Source organism: Staurois parvus, unplaced genomic scaffold, assembly GCF_062004578.1.
Source record: "Staurois parvus isolate SC_StPar_1 unplaced genomic scaffold, SC_StPar_1.0 ptg000151l, whole genome shotgun sequence".
NCBI lineage: Eukaryota > Metazoa > Chordata > Amphibia > Anura > Ranidae > Staurois > Staurois parvus.
In genome coordinates, this window is record NW_028317947.1 from 15,437,501 (window position 1) to 15,454,982 (window position 17,482).

The 17,482-nt window shown below is 45.9% G+C and overlaps 1 protein-coding gene across 2 annotated transcripts in view; it reads right to left on the reverse strand.

Moving 5' to 3' along the window:
- Window positions 1-552: 552 nt before the first annotated feature.
- SPOP (speckle type BTB/POZ protein) overlaps window positions 553-17,482 on the reverse strand; it is a 78,688-nt gene continuing 61,758 nt past the window's right edge. For both annotated transcript variants that reach the window (XM_089674491.1, XM_089674492.1), the window contains exons 10-11: window positions 9,935-10,077; window positions 553-6,175 (exon numbers count right to left, since the gene is read on the reverse strand). In XM_089674491.1, coding sequence (XP_089530617.1) covers window positions 6,031-6,175; window positions 9,935-10,077 — 288 coding nt within the window. In that variant the 3' untranslated portion in view covers window positions 553-6,030. The remainder of the gene's footprint in view (window positions 6,176-9,934; window positions 10,078-17,482) is intronic.

Genomic DNA, 17,482 nt, shown 5'->3' on the forward strand with positions numbered 1-17,482 from the left:
TTTTATGTACTTATAGTAGGCATCTTAGGGACAGGGAATTTTTTAGAAAACCTACTAGCATTAGGAACACAGACAGCAGGGCTGGAGTTGAGCTCTAAGAATTTTTTTTAAGTGCAAGCTCGATCTCTTTATCCTGGCAATACTACCTCATGAATCACTGACCTGGGATAAGCCTGCCAGGAGGGATTTATAGTAGAAATGAACCCAGCCACTGAAATCTAATGTACGTTTTAACCTGATAATGTCGTCTCAAATGTTTTTCTTTTTTAATTTTGAAATCTGAAGCTTTCATTTAAAAAAAACCAAAATGGGGATCCTTACCAGGAAGATCCTTGTTCAGCAAATTGCTGTTATAAGATGACAACTGTCTCCCAATCGCTTTTACGTGTTGTCACCCTGTCGGCGTCTACAAGGGGCTTTGCTGACACGCAATGATCAGGCGTCGTCTCTGGAAGCTGTTCCAGAGGAACATATGCAACCAGTGGATGTAGACTGGAAGCGGCTGAGGGAGATCAGCAGCACCAAGATGAGAACAAAGGTGAAAACAGTATATAAAATAAAACAGAATAGTTCTTTATGACACACAGTACATTAGCAAACTAAATTCCATCCAGTTAAGGTTGACATATCTACTTTAAGGCTACATTCACACAGCCGTTCTGCCACGGGGCCAATACCAGTGCCAGGAATCTACTGTTGTGTGTGAGGGGCTGCTGACAACCTGTCATGGAAGTGTAAGGCTCAGTGGCCACAGGTAGCCGCTCACCGCTGTCAAAACACAGCAGCAGGAATCAGTAGATTTGTGCCACTGGCATTCACGCTGTGGTAAAACGCCCATGTGAATGTATCCCAAGACTTCACTGGCTGCATGCTTGTTCCCGGTCAGTAATTCACACTAGGTAATGAGGTCAGAATGAGACCTAACAGCCCTGGTGTTTGCACCTCTTTAAAAAAACAAAAAACAAAAAAAAAAAGCAGATCAACAACAGCAACGTCTGTATTTTTATGAGCACTGGTTTCCTTTATGGATTCTTAGACAAACACCATCCTTGTAACACACTGAGAACTCTTCCCAGTACATATGGGAATGCTCCATGAAAAGACGACACTTGGGGAACATGACTAAGGTCTTCGGTGGAATCCTAACCTATTTCCCAGCACAGTGAATCGCATTCGACACAGCAAATACTACAGTCCACCCTAAGGACTGGAGCTTAAACTGCATTTCAGCACTGAGAAAAAAAAAAAAAATTATCTTTGCTTCCAGCATGTATGTATAATAAATGGCCGGTGCATGTCCAAGCTGGGCTAACCAAGAGGTTCCATTTATTCACCAGCTACGTAGATTCACCATTTCTGCCCTTCCCTGCCGCTCTTATTCAGCCACTGGGAACAAGGAGCTCACCTAGTGCTTCCAGGTATGGAGGAGCATGTAACTCACTCCCCTTCCTCATCTGACAGCACTGGTACTTCCAGGTATGGAGGAGCATGTGACTCACTCCCCTTCCTCATCTGACAGCACCAGTACTTGCAGGTATGGAGGAGCATGTGACTCACTCCCCTTCCTCATCTGACAGCACCGGTACTTCCAGGTATGGAGGAGCACGTGACTCACTCCCCTTCCTCATCTGACAGCACCAGTACTTGCAGGTATGGAGGAGCATGTGACTCACTCCCCTTCCTCATCTGACAACACCAGTGCTTCCAGGTATGGAGGAACATGTGACTCACTCCTCTTCCTCATCTGACAGCACCAGTACTTGCAGGTATGGAGGAGCATGTGACTCACTCCCCTTCCTCATCTGACAGCACCAGTGCTTCCAGGTATGGAGGAGCATGTGACTCACTCCCCTTCCTCATCTGACAGCACCAGTGCTTCCAGGTATGGAGGAACATGTGACTCACTCCCCTTCCTCATCTGACAGCACCAGTGCTTCCAGGTATTGAGGAACATGTGACTCACTCCCCTTCCTCATCTGACAGCACCAGTGCTTCGCAATTGGCCCGGCGCTATCACATGAGGTTGGGGAGACAGTCCTACACCTTGTATAAACTACAACTAAAGAGACTCTAGGGGTTGATTTACTATGTATTTAAAGGCAATAAGACTGTGCACTTTGCAAGTGCAGTTGCTCCAGAGCTTAGTAAATGAGATGATGCTTCACTTTGCAAAGTATACCCAATGACATGCAAGGAAAAAAAAAAAATCACCATTTTTGCTGGCACAACATATATTGCAGGGGTCTCCAGACTTTCTAAACAAGGCCCAGTGTATTGTCCTTCAGACTTTAGGAGGGAACAGACTGCGGCCATTGGGAATAGAAATTGTCCTGGCATCTTTGGTTTTAAAGGAAGGAATAGCACCCCATTGTTGGTGTCAGTGGGAGGAATAGTGCCCTATTGCTGGCGTCAATGGGAGGAATAGTGCCCCATCGCTGGCGTCAGTGGGAGGAACAGTGCCCCATCTCTGGTGTTGGTGGGAGGAACAGTGCCCCATCATTGGTGTCAGTGGGAGGAATAGTGCCCCATCGCTGGCGTCAGTGGGAGAAATAGTGCCCCATCGCTGGCGTCAGTAGGAGAAATAGTGCCCCATCGCTGGCATCAGTGGGAAGAATAGTGCCCCATCGCTGGCGTCAGTAGGAGAAATAGTGCCCCATCGCTGGCATCAGTGGGAGGAATAGTGCCCCATCGCTGGCATCAGTGGTAGGAATAGTGCCCCATCGCTGGCGTCAGTAGGAGAAATAGTGCCCCATCGCTGGCATCAGTGGGAGGAATAGTGCCCCATCGCTGGCATCAGTGGGAGGAATAGTGCCCCATAATTGGTGTCAGTGGGAGAAATAGTGCCTCATCATTTGCGTCAGAAGGGAGGAATAGTACCCCATTGCTGGCATCAGTGGGAGGAATAGTGGCCTATCACTGGTGTCAGTGGGAGGAATAGTGCCCCATTATTGGGGTCGGTTTGAGGAATAGTGTCCCATTGCTAACATCAATGGGAGAAATGATACCCTATTGATGTCAGTAGCAGGAATTATGCCTCATTGTTGGTGTCAGTGGGAGGTAACATGCCCCAGGGGCCAGATAAAGGCAAGTAAGGGGCAGCAGTTTAAAGACCACTGATAAATACTATAACACCAGCTGTAGTCACAGGACATGTTTGTGGACAGATGAAAAAACTGAGTGTCAAAAACACAATTGTATTTCATTCCATTTACAACGTACACAGATTTCATATACAGGTCACATGTAGGCTCGACGCGTTTCAGGAATCCTTCTTCAGGAGAACATGTGAAAAAATCAATACATTGGAGCCCACTCTTGTTTTTTGTGGAAATATCAAAAGATATAATTGACTGGAATTTACACATATGTTTCCCAAGGAGGTGCAACTAAAAACGCCAAGAGGGAGCCACTGCCTCTCAGGTAGAAACCTCCAGAAGCAGCCAAGAAATAACCAGCAGTCTTGCAAACACAATCTTCAAAAAGTGGATCAAACCCTCAGTGGTGCAGCTATAAAGTCACAGCATGAAGAGGTCACCAATATAATCAAAAGTCAATTAAAGGTTTGTATATTCAAACGCTCACGCTCCCACAGAAAGGACAGAGGTTGTAAATTCCAGGCAGTTATATCTTTTATTATTTTCACAAAAACAAGAGTGGGTTCCATTGTATTGATTCACATGTGCTCCTGAGGAAGGATTCCCGAAACGCATCAAACCCACATGTGAACTGTATATGGAATGTATTCACACACAATGTATGTATGTATGTAAGTATGTGTGTGTATATGTGTATATGTGTATATGTGTAATATATATATATATATATATGGTATAGGGACATGGACATATAGCACACACACTAAGCAATGATGGTAGTTCAGCTCTGTTAGTTTTATGAGGGTCATCACCCTATGTAGTAGCAATAGCCTTCTTTCTCTTTTTTTTACTTTTTTATTTATTCATTCATTCAATTTTTTGGATGTTCATTTGGTTTATTTTTGAGTCAGGTATACCAATATATAGTCACAAAATAAATGTACACCCAAGTGCAGGTTATAAGGTTGTTCTATAGCACACATATCTGGGTTTCCAAATGCGTTTTGTTTGCACATCATTGAATGATGGAAACCAGCAGAACTTTTCCTCATTTACTAAGCTCTGAAGCAACCGCACTTGCAAAGTGCACAGTCTATTTGCCTTTAGTAAATCAACCCCTACGTTCACACTAGGCTTACTTTCCTAGCTCCCAATGGCCGAAAGGAGCAGTAGTGAGGCAAAAGAAAGGAGAGTATGTGCTGCTGGAGCAGGCAGCATCAAAGTGAACCTGTCGTTTTCCTCATTTACTAAGCTCTGAAGCAACCGCACTTGCAAAGTGCACAGTCTATTTGCCTTTAGTAAATCAACCCTTACGTTCACACTAGGCTTACTTTCCTAGCTCCCAATGGCCGAAAGGAGCAGTAGTGAGGCAAAAGGAAGGAGAGTATGTGCTGCTGGAGCGGGCAGCATCAAAGTGAACCTGTCGTTTTGCTCTGTGTCACAAAGCACTGGCTTTCTTGAAGACTCTCAAGGCAGGTACAAATACAGGAGCCATACCATACGAGCAAAAGCCAATTTTACAGGAAACGGTCATGAGAGATAGATGTGGGCTTCTAAACATACTAACTGCCTGGCAGTCTCTGCCTTCAATATTTTCGGTGTCACAGACCTGAAACAAGTATGCAGCAGGTGAAGTCAGAACTCATGAGCAGCATACTTCTAACAGACCAGTGATTTAATATATTGAAGTTAACGGATTAGCATGACCGCTAGGCTCCAGCATTGATAGACGGAGGTACACAACGGCTGATTATTTATAGGCTCACTTCACAAAGCTAATAAACCAGGAAAAGGTTCAAGTGACAGTTATTTTCAGCTGAGTCCAATAAGATTTGGAAATGACAGTTGCGTGGTAAAAAGATCCTGATCCTTATGTGAAAGATTATCTTTAGAGCGACGAAGAACATAGGTTTCCACTGATGTAAATGACATTTATATCAGATATATATTTTCAGGCACATTGGCAACCTGGGATTTGTCCAGCACTGGTACAGTCACCACAAATTCATTCTACTGCAGGTCTGTACCAATCCCAAGAGCCAGCATCTATTCCCTTGATGTCGATGAAAGCACATTTTCCCAAGTGCCCCAAAAAAAAATCCCTGATGGCCGCTGGCCATGCTGTCTGCCTTCCAGATTCTACACATAATTAATCACCGTTTTACGATGCCTTCCATGTGATCAGACAATGTGAGGTGCCCATTTCATAATTAATCCTAACAAGGGCGAGTAACAAAATGTTAATCCCGTCCCCCCCCCAAAAAAACTGCGTCCAGCACTGTAACCACCTTGACATGGCAGCCATACACAACGGTAAACAAGACAATTATGGTGTGGGGGTGCATGAAAAGCCTCTTAGAGAAAAAGCTTTAAAAGCAAAATAATACCATAAAAAAAACAAAAAAAAAAACAAAAAAAAGAAGAGCTATGCTAGTTGAAATCTGAAATGGAGGCAAAATAAGGGAACACAGTATTAAGAGAAATTAAAATGCATCCCAGAGTGTATAAACACATAGTTAGCCCCCATATTGTCCAGGAGCAAAAACAAAAATAATAACAGTTGGGGGGTCAGAGCGCAGCGAAACGCTCCTAGCCCTTTAACGTCAGAATTCCAAAGTCCTCCAGAAGAGAGCATGGGTGCAAGTGTTGATAACTTGGCTCCACCCCGATAAGTTAAGGTTAAGGTTCCGGCAGGGAAACGCCTGCAAGGAGGGCAAGTCTATTATGCTCCCTGCTCCTCACAGGATACGGGAGACAGAAGGCTCAGTCCGGCCACATGGCAAAGGAGAGAAGGGTGACAACACACACGACGTGGGGGAGGTCACGAATCCTCCGCTCTCACTCCCTCCCCCACCAGTGTCTCTCATGCGATGAGGAAAAGACGAGAGTGGCTCCAGGACATGTACTTATTTTTTTATACAATCTGTAAAGTGTATTAAGACTGCTTCAGACGCTTGCGAGGAGGGCCCAGGAAAGGGCATTGGGCAGAGGCCAGGGAACGGTAAGCTTCTGCCACAAGGTGTGGATGAGACACCACCATGGATTTCCAACCAGACGTTTCCATCACATCAGAGGCGTGGCTGTAGGTAAAGGAGAGAAGACAACATGAGAAGACATCAATGGTGCTAGATGAAAAGCTGATTAAAGAAGAACTGTGACCAGCCTATGGACATTCAAATATTTTACAGATTTATTTTTTTAATAACAAACATGTTATGCTTACCTGCTCTGTGTAATGGTTTTGCACTGAGCAACCCCAATCCTTCTCTTCTCATGCTCCCCAGCTGCACTACTGGCTCCTCCCCCCTGCCGGGTGCCCCCATAGCGAGCCGGTTTCTATGGGGGCACTCGTGCGTGCTCGCTCGCTCTCAAACTGGCTGTGTGTGTCCATAGACACAGAGCGCTGCTAGGTCCCACACTCTCCTCCTTGGCTCCCGTTGCTGCGAGCCAGTTGATACGGAAGCACTCGTACGTGCTCGCTCCCAAACTGGCTCTGTGTCCATAGACACATAGAGCACTGCTAGGCCCCACACTCACCTCCATGGCTCCAACTGCTGAAAGCCGGTTGCTATGGGGGCACTCGTGCGTGCTCCCTCCCAAACAGGCTCTGTGTGTCCATAGACACAGAGCGCTGTTAGGCTCCTCACCCACCTCCTTGGCTCCTGCGAGCCAGTTGCTATGGGGGCACTCGTGCGTGCTTGTCCCAAACTGGCTGTGTGTGTCCATAGACACATAGAGCGCTGCTAGGCCCCGCACTCTCCTCCTTGGCTCCCGCTGCTGCGAGCTGGTTGCTATGGGGACACTTGTGCTTGCTCGCTCCCAAACTGCCTCTGTGTGTCCATAGACACAGAGCGCTGATAGGCTGTGCTGTCTCGTGTATTGTCTCCCATTATAATGTACAGCGCTGAGAAAACTGTTGGCGCTATATAAATACTGTATAATAATAATAATAGGCCCCGCATCCTCCTCCTTGGCTCCTGCAAGCTGGTTGCTATGGGGGCACTCGTGCTTGCTCGCTCCCAAACTGGCTCTGTGTGTCCATAGACACAGAGCGCTGTTAGGCCCCGCACTCTCCTCCTTGGCTCCCGCTGCTGTGTTTGAGCCAATGGGGAGGAGAGCCGAAAGAGCCTCTGCTCTTGTGTACATTGCTGGATTGAGATTGGGCTCAGGGAAATATTGGGGGGGGGGGGGGGAGCAGCACACTGAAGTTTTTTTACCTTAATGCAGAGAAATCGTAAAGTTTTTGAACCACTTTAACAAGCAGTAATTGTGCTTTAAAACACGTTTTCACTAACCTCTGTAACTGCAGGTACAGCACTGCAATTCATCCTCAAAATTCACAGCAGACACAACTGCAATTTTTTTTTCAGCTTAGATGCCCCTGCTCCCCATGCCAGCACTGGCTTGGCAACCTACCAATCTCCAACGTAAAATACAGAAGAGGGAGAGCAGAGTGCTGAAGCCTGACTTTAAAGCTGAACTCCTGGATCCCTAGTTCCCTTTACTCATGCACACAAACAAGGAATTCATTTATGATTTTCTCCCTTGTGACATCAGCTCCATGTAAAAAAAAAAAAGTACTGTCCATGTGCACGTAGGTTAGGGTCTGTGCATTACCACCCCACATCCATGGGGATATGGGTACCACATTTCCCATTATTGCCATTTACACAGCTCTGCCTGCATACACACTTACCACATCACAGCTGTGCAACTGGCTCAACACGAAGCTGGCCACCAAAAAACAGAACATGTCCACCTACTTATAGACACTTGTGGAATTTGAGATGTACAGGGTGGCTGATGTTTTTAGAACAGGTAAGTACACGGTAAGTGGTGATGAGAGGGGAACGAGCTAGGCGCCCCCACCCACCCCACTGGAATGCCAATTCAGTCACAATGAAGAAGTGGACATTACAACATCGTCTGTTGGCCCGAGTGATGGACAATTTCAAGCGAAGGATTGAAAGCTGCATTCAAGAGGATGGACATCATCTAAATGACATTATTTTTCATACATGAATAAGTAACTCGAATGGCAGGTCTTGACATCTGTTTTTGTAAAAATAAATTTTGAGCTGAAAATCTACAGAGTACTCTTTTTTTTCACTCCTGTCAGTCACCTTCACTCCTGTCAGTCACCCTGTACAACATTTTACAACAGTCTACAACATTTTCATCCAAATCGCTTTGCTTTCATACCAGTCCACAGAGAGAAGCACATTCTTCTTTTCCTTCTGTAAACTACACAGAGGAGGAAACACCATAGGAAGAAAATATCAGTAAACAGAAGCTGCCCCAATAAGGACACATGTTTGTAGGGAAGCATTAGAAAAATGGATCTTAAAAATTCAGATCTTTCTTGAACCAGGCAAGAACATACCTGGCTGCAGTTTAGACTTTGTGAACTTTGAGGATGAATTTCTGCACAGTGTCTGCAGTTACTGAGATCAGTAAGGGCCCATGGAAAAGATTATTATTAGACAGGATTTATATAGCACCGGCAGTTTGCTCAGCGCTTTAAATTATGGTGGGAGACAGTACAGTAACAATGCAATTCAATACAAGAGGGGTTCGAGGGCCCTACTCCTTGGAGCTTACAATCTAGGAGGGAGGGGATAGTGGTACAAGAGGTAGTAACTGTGGGGAATGGACTGGTTGGAAGAGTAGAAGATTTCAGTATTAGCTGAGGGTGGGGTAGGCTTCCCTGAAGAGATAGGTTTTCAGAGTGAGCCTAAAAGTGAGCAGAGTGGGCGATAGTCTGATGGATTGGGGTAGGGAGTTCCAGAGGATGGGGGAAGCCCTGGAGAAGTCCTGGAGACGAGCATGGGAGGAGGAGACAAGGGAGCTAGAGAGCGGAGAGTACGGTTTGGGTGATATTTGGAGACAAGATCGGTGATGTAATTTGGGGCAAAAGATAAAGGTTTGTTTCACTGCCGCACGCTACTAAAGGCTGAGTAATGCACAAGTGGAAGTGCTGCAAATATGCTCAGAGATGCAACACATACACTGGACCCAGAGCAGAAATGCAGCATTGCAGGCTTTGAACACTGCGTGGTGCTGAGCAACGCTTGGCAGTAAAATGAATTGCTATTATTGGCCAACCAATGGTACAGGTAACCAACGGTTTTGCACAGCCTTTCTCAACCAGGGTGCCTTGAGGTTTCTTCAGGGGTGCCTTAGCAAAATGTCTAAAAATTGCCCAAAACTGAACAAGCCTGCCTTTTAGTTTCATTGTGCACCATTACGACATTCTAGCCTTTAGAATGGGGTGCCTCAAGACTGTCCACAATTTTAAAGGGTGTCTCGGGACTGTCCATAATTTTAAAGGGTGTCTCGGGACTGTCCATAATTTTAAAGGGTGTCTCGGGACTGTCCATAATTTTAAAGGGTGCCTCGGGACTGTCCATAATTTTAAAGGGTGTCTCGGGACTGTCCATAATTTTAAAGGGTGTCTCGGGACTGTGCATAATTTTTAAGGGTGCCTAGACTGAAAAAAGGTTGAGAAACTCTGGTTTAGCATCACGGCTCCCTGCATATTGGACAGATGCAATGATACTGAATCACCATCCAATAACCAGGCTAGAGGTGCATAAGCAATCTGCAATGCTGACGTATGAAATAAATGCATTTCCTTAGCTGTCTAAACACCAACAATTTGAATTTCAGTTTACCAAAATCAAAAAAAAAAAAAAAAAAAAAAAAAACTAAAAAAACACCTTTCTGAATATTAACCTATATTGACAATAATATTTGCATTTAGCTAATAACATGCACACAAATATTTGCAGTGAAAACAATAATGTAAGTACGGTCTATATCCTACAAAGGACACTCACTAGTTGATGAAGTCCACGGCTTGTGTTTTAAGTTGGTCTGCGCTGTGTAAATCAGCCAGAATGAGGATCTCAGCGGCGTTCTCCACAGACAGATTGCTGCACAACGCTTCTTCACACATCACCTTCAGACGTTCCAGGGCGTACTGCAGAGAGAAGCAGAAGGTCTGGCTGAGAAAATATCAATTTCTTCATGGGTGCTGTTCTATCAAGGTTAATGTATTCTAACTTATTTACATAGAACATTTGATTACAATTAATGAAGGATCTGAGCAACAAGTAATATCAGCCCATAACCAGTACAGGAAACGGCATCCTGCATTTTAAGAGAGCAAAAAAAAACAAAAAAAAAAACTTGATTATCTAACTAGCGCCTTTTCTTTTAAGGGTATTCTGGAGATCTAATGCTTTTTAAAGTGATACTAAAGGCATTTTTTTTTGTTAAATAACAAACATGGTATACTTACCTGCTCTGTGTAATGGTTTTGCACAGAGCCTCTCCCGATCCGGAGCTCCTGGCCCCTCCCTCCTTCTTAGTGCCCCCAGAGCAAATTCACTCCCGAGCCACTGCTCTGCATGTCCATTCATGCACAGCTCAATCCTGCCCCGCCCCCTTTTTTCCTCATTGGCTCACTGGCTGTGCTTGACAGCAGTGGGAGCCAATGGTTCCTGCAACCGTCTTAGCCAATGAGGGGTGAAAGTCCTGAGGCTCTCATAGACATTGCTGGATCGTGATGGGGCTGTGCAACAGCCCCCGCTTCCCCCCTAACACTTACTAGGGGAGAAGCAGGGGGATGCTGTACACAGAAGGTTTTTTATCTTCATGCATAGAATGCATGAAGGTAAAAAAAACCTTGAGCCTTTATAACCACTCTGATGGTGGCAGCACAGTGGTTAAATGGTTAGCACTTTCGCCTGGCAGCACTAGGGGTCGTTGGTTCGAATCCCAACCACGGCACCACCTGCCTGGAGTTTGCATGTTCTCCCTGTGCCTGCGTGGGTTTCCTCCGAGTACTCCGGTTTCCTCCCACACTCCAAAGACATGCTTGTAGGTTAATTGGATCCTGTCTAAATTGGCCCTAGTATGTGTATGTATGAATGTAAGTTAGGGACCTTAGATTGTACGCCCCTTGAGGGTTAGGGACTGATGTGAATGTACAATATATATGTAAAGTACTGCATAAATTGACGGCGCTATATAAGTACCGGAAATAAATAATAAATGTATAAAAAGTATTTTTGTTGCTCTCTCCCTATTTTCTATCACTTCCCCTCCCCATGACCCCCTAACTGTAGTCAAGGAAGTGAGAGGAAACCTCCATACTGAGCAATCAGACACCAATAAAAGCCATTCAAAGGTTCTAACCCTTCTCCCTTCTCTCAGCATCATCAATAATCAGATTTGGTTATTAGCCGAGGGCAGGATAGGCTTCCCTGAAGAGCTAGGTTTTCAGAGATCACCTAAAAGTGAGTAGAGTAGGCAATAGTTAGATAGATTGGGGTAGAGAATTCCAGAGGATGGGGGAGGCTCTGGAGAAGTCCTGGAGATGAGCATGGGAGGAGGAGACAAGGGATCTAGAGAGTAGGAGGTCATTCAAGGAGCAGAGAGGACGGTTTGGGTGATATTTGGAGACAAGATTGGTGATGTAATTGGGGGCAGAGTTATAAATGGCTTTATATGTTATTGAATTTTATCCGTTGAGCAATGGGAAGCCAGTGGAGGGATTGGCAGAGAGGGGTGGCAGATACAGAACGGTTAATAAGGTGGATGAGTCTGGCAGCAGCATTCATGATAGACTGAAGAGGGGTTAGCCTGCGATAAGGTCGGCCAATGAGGAGGGAGTTACAATAGTCAAGGCGAGATATAACAAGGGAGTGAATAAGTTACTTAGTGGTTTCCGAGGTTAGGAACGGGCGTATCTTGGAGATGTTGCGGAGGTGAAGTCTACAAGATTTGGACAGCGACTGGATTTGGGGGGGAAAGGACAGATGGGAGTCTAGGATTACACCTAGCACCCTGGCATGAGAGGAGGGACTGATGGTTGTATTATTGGTCTTGATGGAGAAGTCGGGGGAGGGGGCACGGGCTGGAGGGAATATTATGAGCTCAGTTTTAGAAAGATTGAGTTTGAGGAAATGGAGTGACATCCATGCCGATATGTCACTTAGTAGGTTAGTAATGCGGGAACTGACCCTTTGCTGGCACAAAGAGAATGAGCGCAAGACAGAAGATGGCAGCTTTGTGGCTGCAATACCCATTTTCTATTGTAACTCATTTTCAAGCTGGGTTACTCGTGTCTTTTTATTTTTATAGCATTTGTTTGCTTTAAGGGAAGGGATCTGCAATAAACTTCACACATTCTCAGCTGATTCACGTAAGAAAAATGTTTGTCTAGTTCAATTTAATCACTGTCTCTTCGAATATATCTCTACTTTATAGCGGGCACGCCACATCCCTGTGGCTTTCTTAAATCGGCTGAAAGTCTTTTCCTCAAAGAGCTGTAATTACTACAACTTTGTTGCATTATTGACACGGCAGCTAAACCTGTCTGTAGTTGAATTACACTGCTTTTTACGATCCCTCCTAGTATTTATAACACTGTGGCATCTTACCAGTGCATCAAAGGACTAACGGCACTCACTTTATTGCTCTATGCTGTAAGATCAATCAACTACTTACTAAGTGAGATATAGACGCCAATAATAGGAGGCAGGTAGACCACTTAACTACTGTCTGTTATTGCCGCTTGTTTACTATATCACAGATGTTTAACGTGTACCTAAAATTGAATAAAACACAAAATGCTGTGAGAAGGAAAGACAGGGATGGCAGACACTGGTTCTTCTGAAGGTTCGGTGTATCAAAGAAGGATCCGGTCTAAGCGTAGTCACCTAAAGCTATTCCCACTGTGGCCGAACAGCACATATGCAGTCTTGAAACTCTAGAACATTGGTATCAAACAACCACAGGTGGTGACCCTCAGGAACTTTTTTTGCATCTTCAAATCCCAGTAGCCAACACTGGAAGTGGGAGCATTCATTTGAAAGAGGACAGTAATGGCATGGATTTCTAGCAGTCTACTGAAACATGTCTCTGGTGTCCAACTGGTAGCATGACCCAAGTCTCCAACTTTCTAAAGAGGAGTTAAACTCTGCGATAACCTTTCAGTGGTCTGATGTCGCTCACCAGAACTGGCATCTTCCACCCGGCTTTTTCTGGGTGCTGGACTGTCGGCCGGCACTCCTGGCATCTCCCCCCAGCAGACTGCCCCCATAGTAATCCGTTTGCTAGGGGAGCACTCGTGCATGCTCGCCCCCATGCCGGCTCTGTGTGTCCACTAACACGCACAGCTGGCTCTGGCTCGGCTCCACCATCCCGCTCACTGGCTGAGATTGACAATGGCGCCTGCTGCAATCTTTGAGCCAATGAGAAGGGAGAGAGCTGCTGCTCTCGTGCACATCACTTTATCAATCCTCTCAGTGGCTGCCAAGAGAAGTGCAGGATTTGGTGAAGGAGTTCTGTCCCCCTCTCTGCTGCTGACTGCAGAGATGGGAAGAGCTGGGTCAGTGGTTATAGGGGGAGACACAAGTCTCTCAGTGGCTGCCAAGAGAAGTGCAGGATAGCGAAGGAGTTCTGTCTCCCTCTCTGCTGCTGACTGCAGAGATGAGAAGAGGTGGGTGAGTAGGTATAGAGGCAGACACAAACCTCTCCATGGCTGCTCAAAGAAGCGCAGGAATGGCGAAGGAGCTCTGTCCCCCTCTCTGCTGCTGATTGCAGAGATGGGAAGTGGTGGATGAGTGGGTATGGGGGCAGACACAAGCCTCTCAGTGGCTGCCCAGAGAAGCGCAGGATTGGCGAAGGAGTTCTGTCCCCCTCTCTGCTACTGACTGCAGAGATGGGAAGTGGTGGGTGAGTAGGTACGGGGGCAGACACAAGCCTCTCCGTGGCTGCCCAGAGAAGCGCAGGATTGGCGAAGGAGCTCTGTTCCCTCTCTGCTGCTGATTGCAGAGATGAGAAGTGGTGGGTGAGTAGGTACAGGGGCAGACACAAACCTCTCCGTGGCTGCCCAGAGAAGTGCAGGATTTGGCGAAGGAGCTCTGTTCCCTCTCTGCTGCTGATTGCAGAGATGAGAAGTGGTGGGTGAGTAGGTACGGGGGCAGACACAAACCTCTCCGTGGCTGCCCAGAGAAGTGCAGGATTTGGCGAAGGAGTTCTGTCCCCCTCTCTGCTACTGACTGCTGAGACAAGGTGGGGGCAAAGATGAGGGGTGCCGCAGCTGCAGGAGAGGTGTGAGGACCACACGAAATGGCCTGGAGGGCCTTGTGTTTGACACATATCCCTTAGACATAAACATTTAACCTTTGCAGTGCGGAGGGTTTTTTGTTCCATGCCAGAGTTGGGCTTTAACATTATGTAGTTCACCTAACTTTATCCGCATAGGTTTCTCTCAACATAAAACAAAACAAGGGTGATGCCTATTATTATCACTCGCCTCCTAAAAGCATACAAACAAGTCAATTCTTTGGAGTCCTCGCCAGTGCCTTTAGAGTAGTAAAAAACTGCAAGTTCAATGTACTAAGGATATCACTGCATCTAAAAATATCACTGCTTTAAAATGGGAATCATCACCATGGTGCCCTTTATTTTTGATGGCATTCCATCACACGTATACGGTGGCAGCCAACCACACTGCGTCACATGCCATGCTTTGTGGTGTGCTGAGAAAGAATGGGTTAAGCCCATTAGATATTAGACTGTCATGTGTTGCTATATATGAGCTGCAACACACGTTAACACATCGCATGGCAGCCCGAAAATGTGAATGGGTCCAGAAAGTTTTCACCAAATTATCTGCGTTTCCAGTAAAATGGTCCTTTTAAAATCGCTACTGACCAAGTGCCTCAACATTTTTGGCAGTCCTTTGTCAATTAAATGGTTTATATATTGCGATTATCAGCCAGCTTGAGAAATGTCAACATACTTTGAAGTGGGAGGGAAAAAAACGAGCCTGATAAACATCATTTAAGCTTTGTCATCTTTACTTTCATCATACTGACTCAATATATGGGAAGGAAACAGCAAGTTTAAGCAGCAAATCAAGCAATTAAAAAGCGACAGATATCACTAACTGTACCCCTGAGGGTTCAGCTCAACAAACCAGCTGGGCCGTCAATCCCAAACGGTGAGATTTTGAAGGCAAAATAATGAGGCTAGGAAGAGGAACTTTTTTTTTCCCTTAGAAAAGCTGTTACATATGGGGTTGACTTAAAATATAATGAGCAGATAATGCTCACAAAAAAGACCCAATGGTCAAATCTATGGAACATTGCTTTCCACCAATGAGGAACGGCCAGGCCAGTCCCTTGAGCGCAGCGTCCCCATTAGGGATTATTTTGTAAGTTGCAGTATAATGTACTGCAGTGAGAGGCTATGGTCTGCGTGCTTCACTCCCTCCCTCCCATTCTTGGCTTGTCATCTGACAGTAAGTTATGAAACATTGGATTTGTGCTACTTTGAATAGCAGAAAGAAAGCAGGAGGCAAGCAGGCCCTAATGGGTAAGCTATCAACAGATGTCAGTCTCTGTTACCACAGCATCCCTTCCCATGTATACAGAGAGGTCCACCCACAAATACTGTCCCCCAGCACCAAACACCAGCCTCTTCCTGCATGAGCAATTTGGATTTGGCGAAGAAGCTCTGTCCCCCTCTCTGATGCTGAGTGTAGAGATGGGAAGTGGTGGATGAGTGAGTATGGGGGCAGACACAAACCTCTCCGTGGCTGCCCAGAGAAGCGCAGGATTTGGCGAAGGAGCTCTGTCCCCCTCTCTGATGCTGACTGCAGAGATGGGAAGGGGTGGGTGGGTGAGTGGGTATAGGGGCAGACACGAGCCCCAAATACTGTCCCACAGCAACAAACACAAGCCTCTTCCTACAGGAGTAAGAGGAGTCTCTTACTCAGAAAACCCCACTAGTCACTGGCTGCACAGGACTGCCAATTCTGACATACATGTAAAAATCTACATTTTGTTGCTAGGAAACCCCCAAACATTTTATATATATATATATATATATATATATATATATATATATATATAAAATTAGCAGAGGCCCTACAGAATAAAATGGGTGTTGCAATTTTGTATGTCACACGGTATTTGCAGAGTGGTTTTCAAACCAACCACTTTAATGCATTTTATTGCCCACAAACACAATATAATACCCAATTTGGTAAAATATAAAAGGTTACACCGAGTAAATACATACCTACCATCTCACACTTTAAAACTGCGCATACCCAAGGCTCCAAATAACGGAACTTAAAATTCTCCACAGGCAGCGCTTTAAATGCCTTTACACGTTACCAGTTTGCTCTGATGTGTGCAAAGATACCTCACAAGTGTGGTGTGATCTCTGTTTACATATGCGTATGCATACACATTGGCACATAAGCACGTGGGGGACACTTTAATTTTCTTTTTTTTTTAAGCTACATTGCTATCACAAGGGACGAACGACATCCCTTGTAACAGCATTGGCTGTGACAGTTCCTCTTTCTGGAGATATCTGAGAGAGCAGGAACCAGTAGCACTGAAAGCTATAAACTGAAGTGTTTTGGTAAAAATTTTTACTGGGGAATGTTTTATTGTGCAAAAACTAAAAATACTGAGGGATTAAAGTGTTGCTAAACCCAGGACCCTGCATTCACTATATCCGGTCTCCCCGGACCCTGCATTCACTATATCCGGTCTCCCCGGACCCTGCATTCACTATATCCGGTCTCCCAGGGCCCTGCATTCACTATATCCGGTCTCCCAGGGCCCTGCATTCACTATATCCAGTCTCCCAGGACCCTGCATTCACTATATCCGGTCTCCCAGGACCCTGCATTCACTATATCCGGTCTCCCTCGGACCCTGCATTCACTATATCCAGTCTTCCAGGACCCTGCATTCACTATATCTGGTCTCCCCAGACCCTGCATTCACTATATCCAGTCTCCCAGGACCCTGCATCCACTATATCCGGTCTCCCCGAACCCTGCATCCACTATATCCGGTCTCCCCGAACCCTGCATCCACTATATCCGGTCTCCCCGAACCCTGCATTCACTATATCCGCTCTCCCCGGACCCTGCATTCACTATATCCGCTCTCCCCGGACCCTGCATTCACTATATCTGCTCTCCCCGGACCCTGCATTCACTATATCCAGTCTCCCCGTACCCCGCATTCACTATATCCGGTCTCCCAGGACCCTGCATCCACTATATCCGCTCTCCCCGGACCCTGCACCCACTATATCCGCTCTCCCCGGACCCTGCATCCACTATATCCGCTCTCCCCGGACCCTGCATCCACTATATCCGCTCTCCCCGGACCCTGCATCCACTATATCTGGTCTCCCCAGACCCTGCATCCACTATATCTGGTCTCCCCAGACCCTGCATTCACTATATGTGGTCCCCCACAGTACACAGAACATGGAAGTGCAATTATTTTAGTAAATATAAACTACTGAATACCTTTTCTCATTAGCAGTCAGAGCAGTCT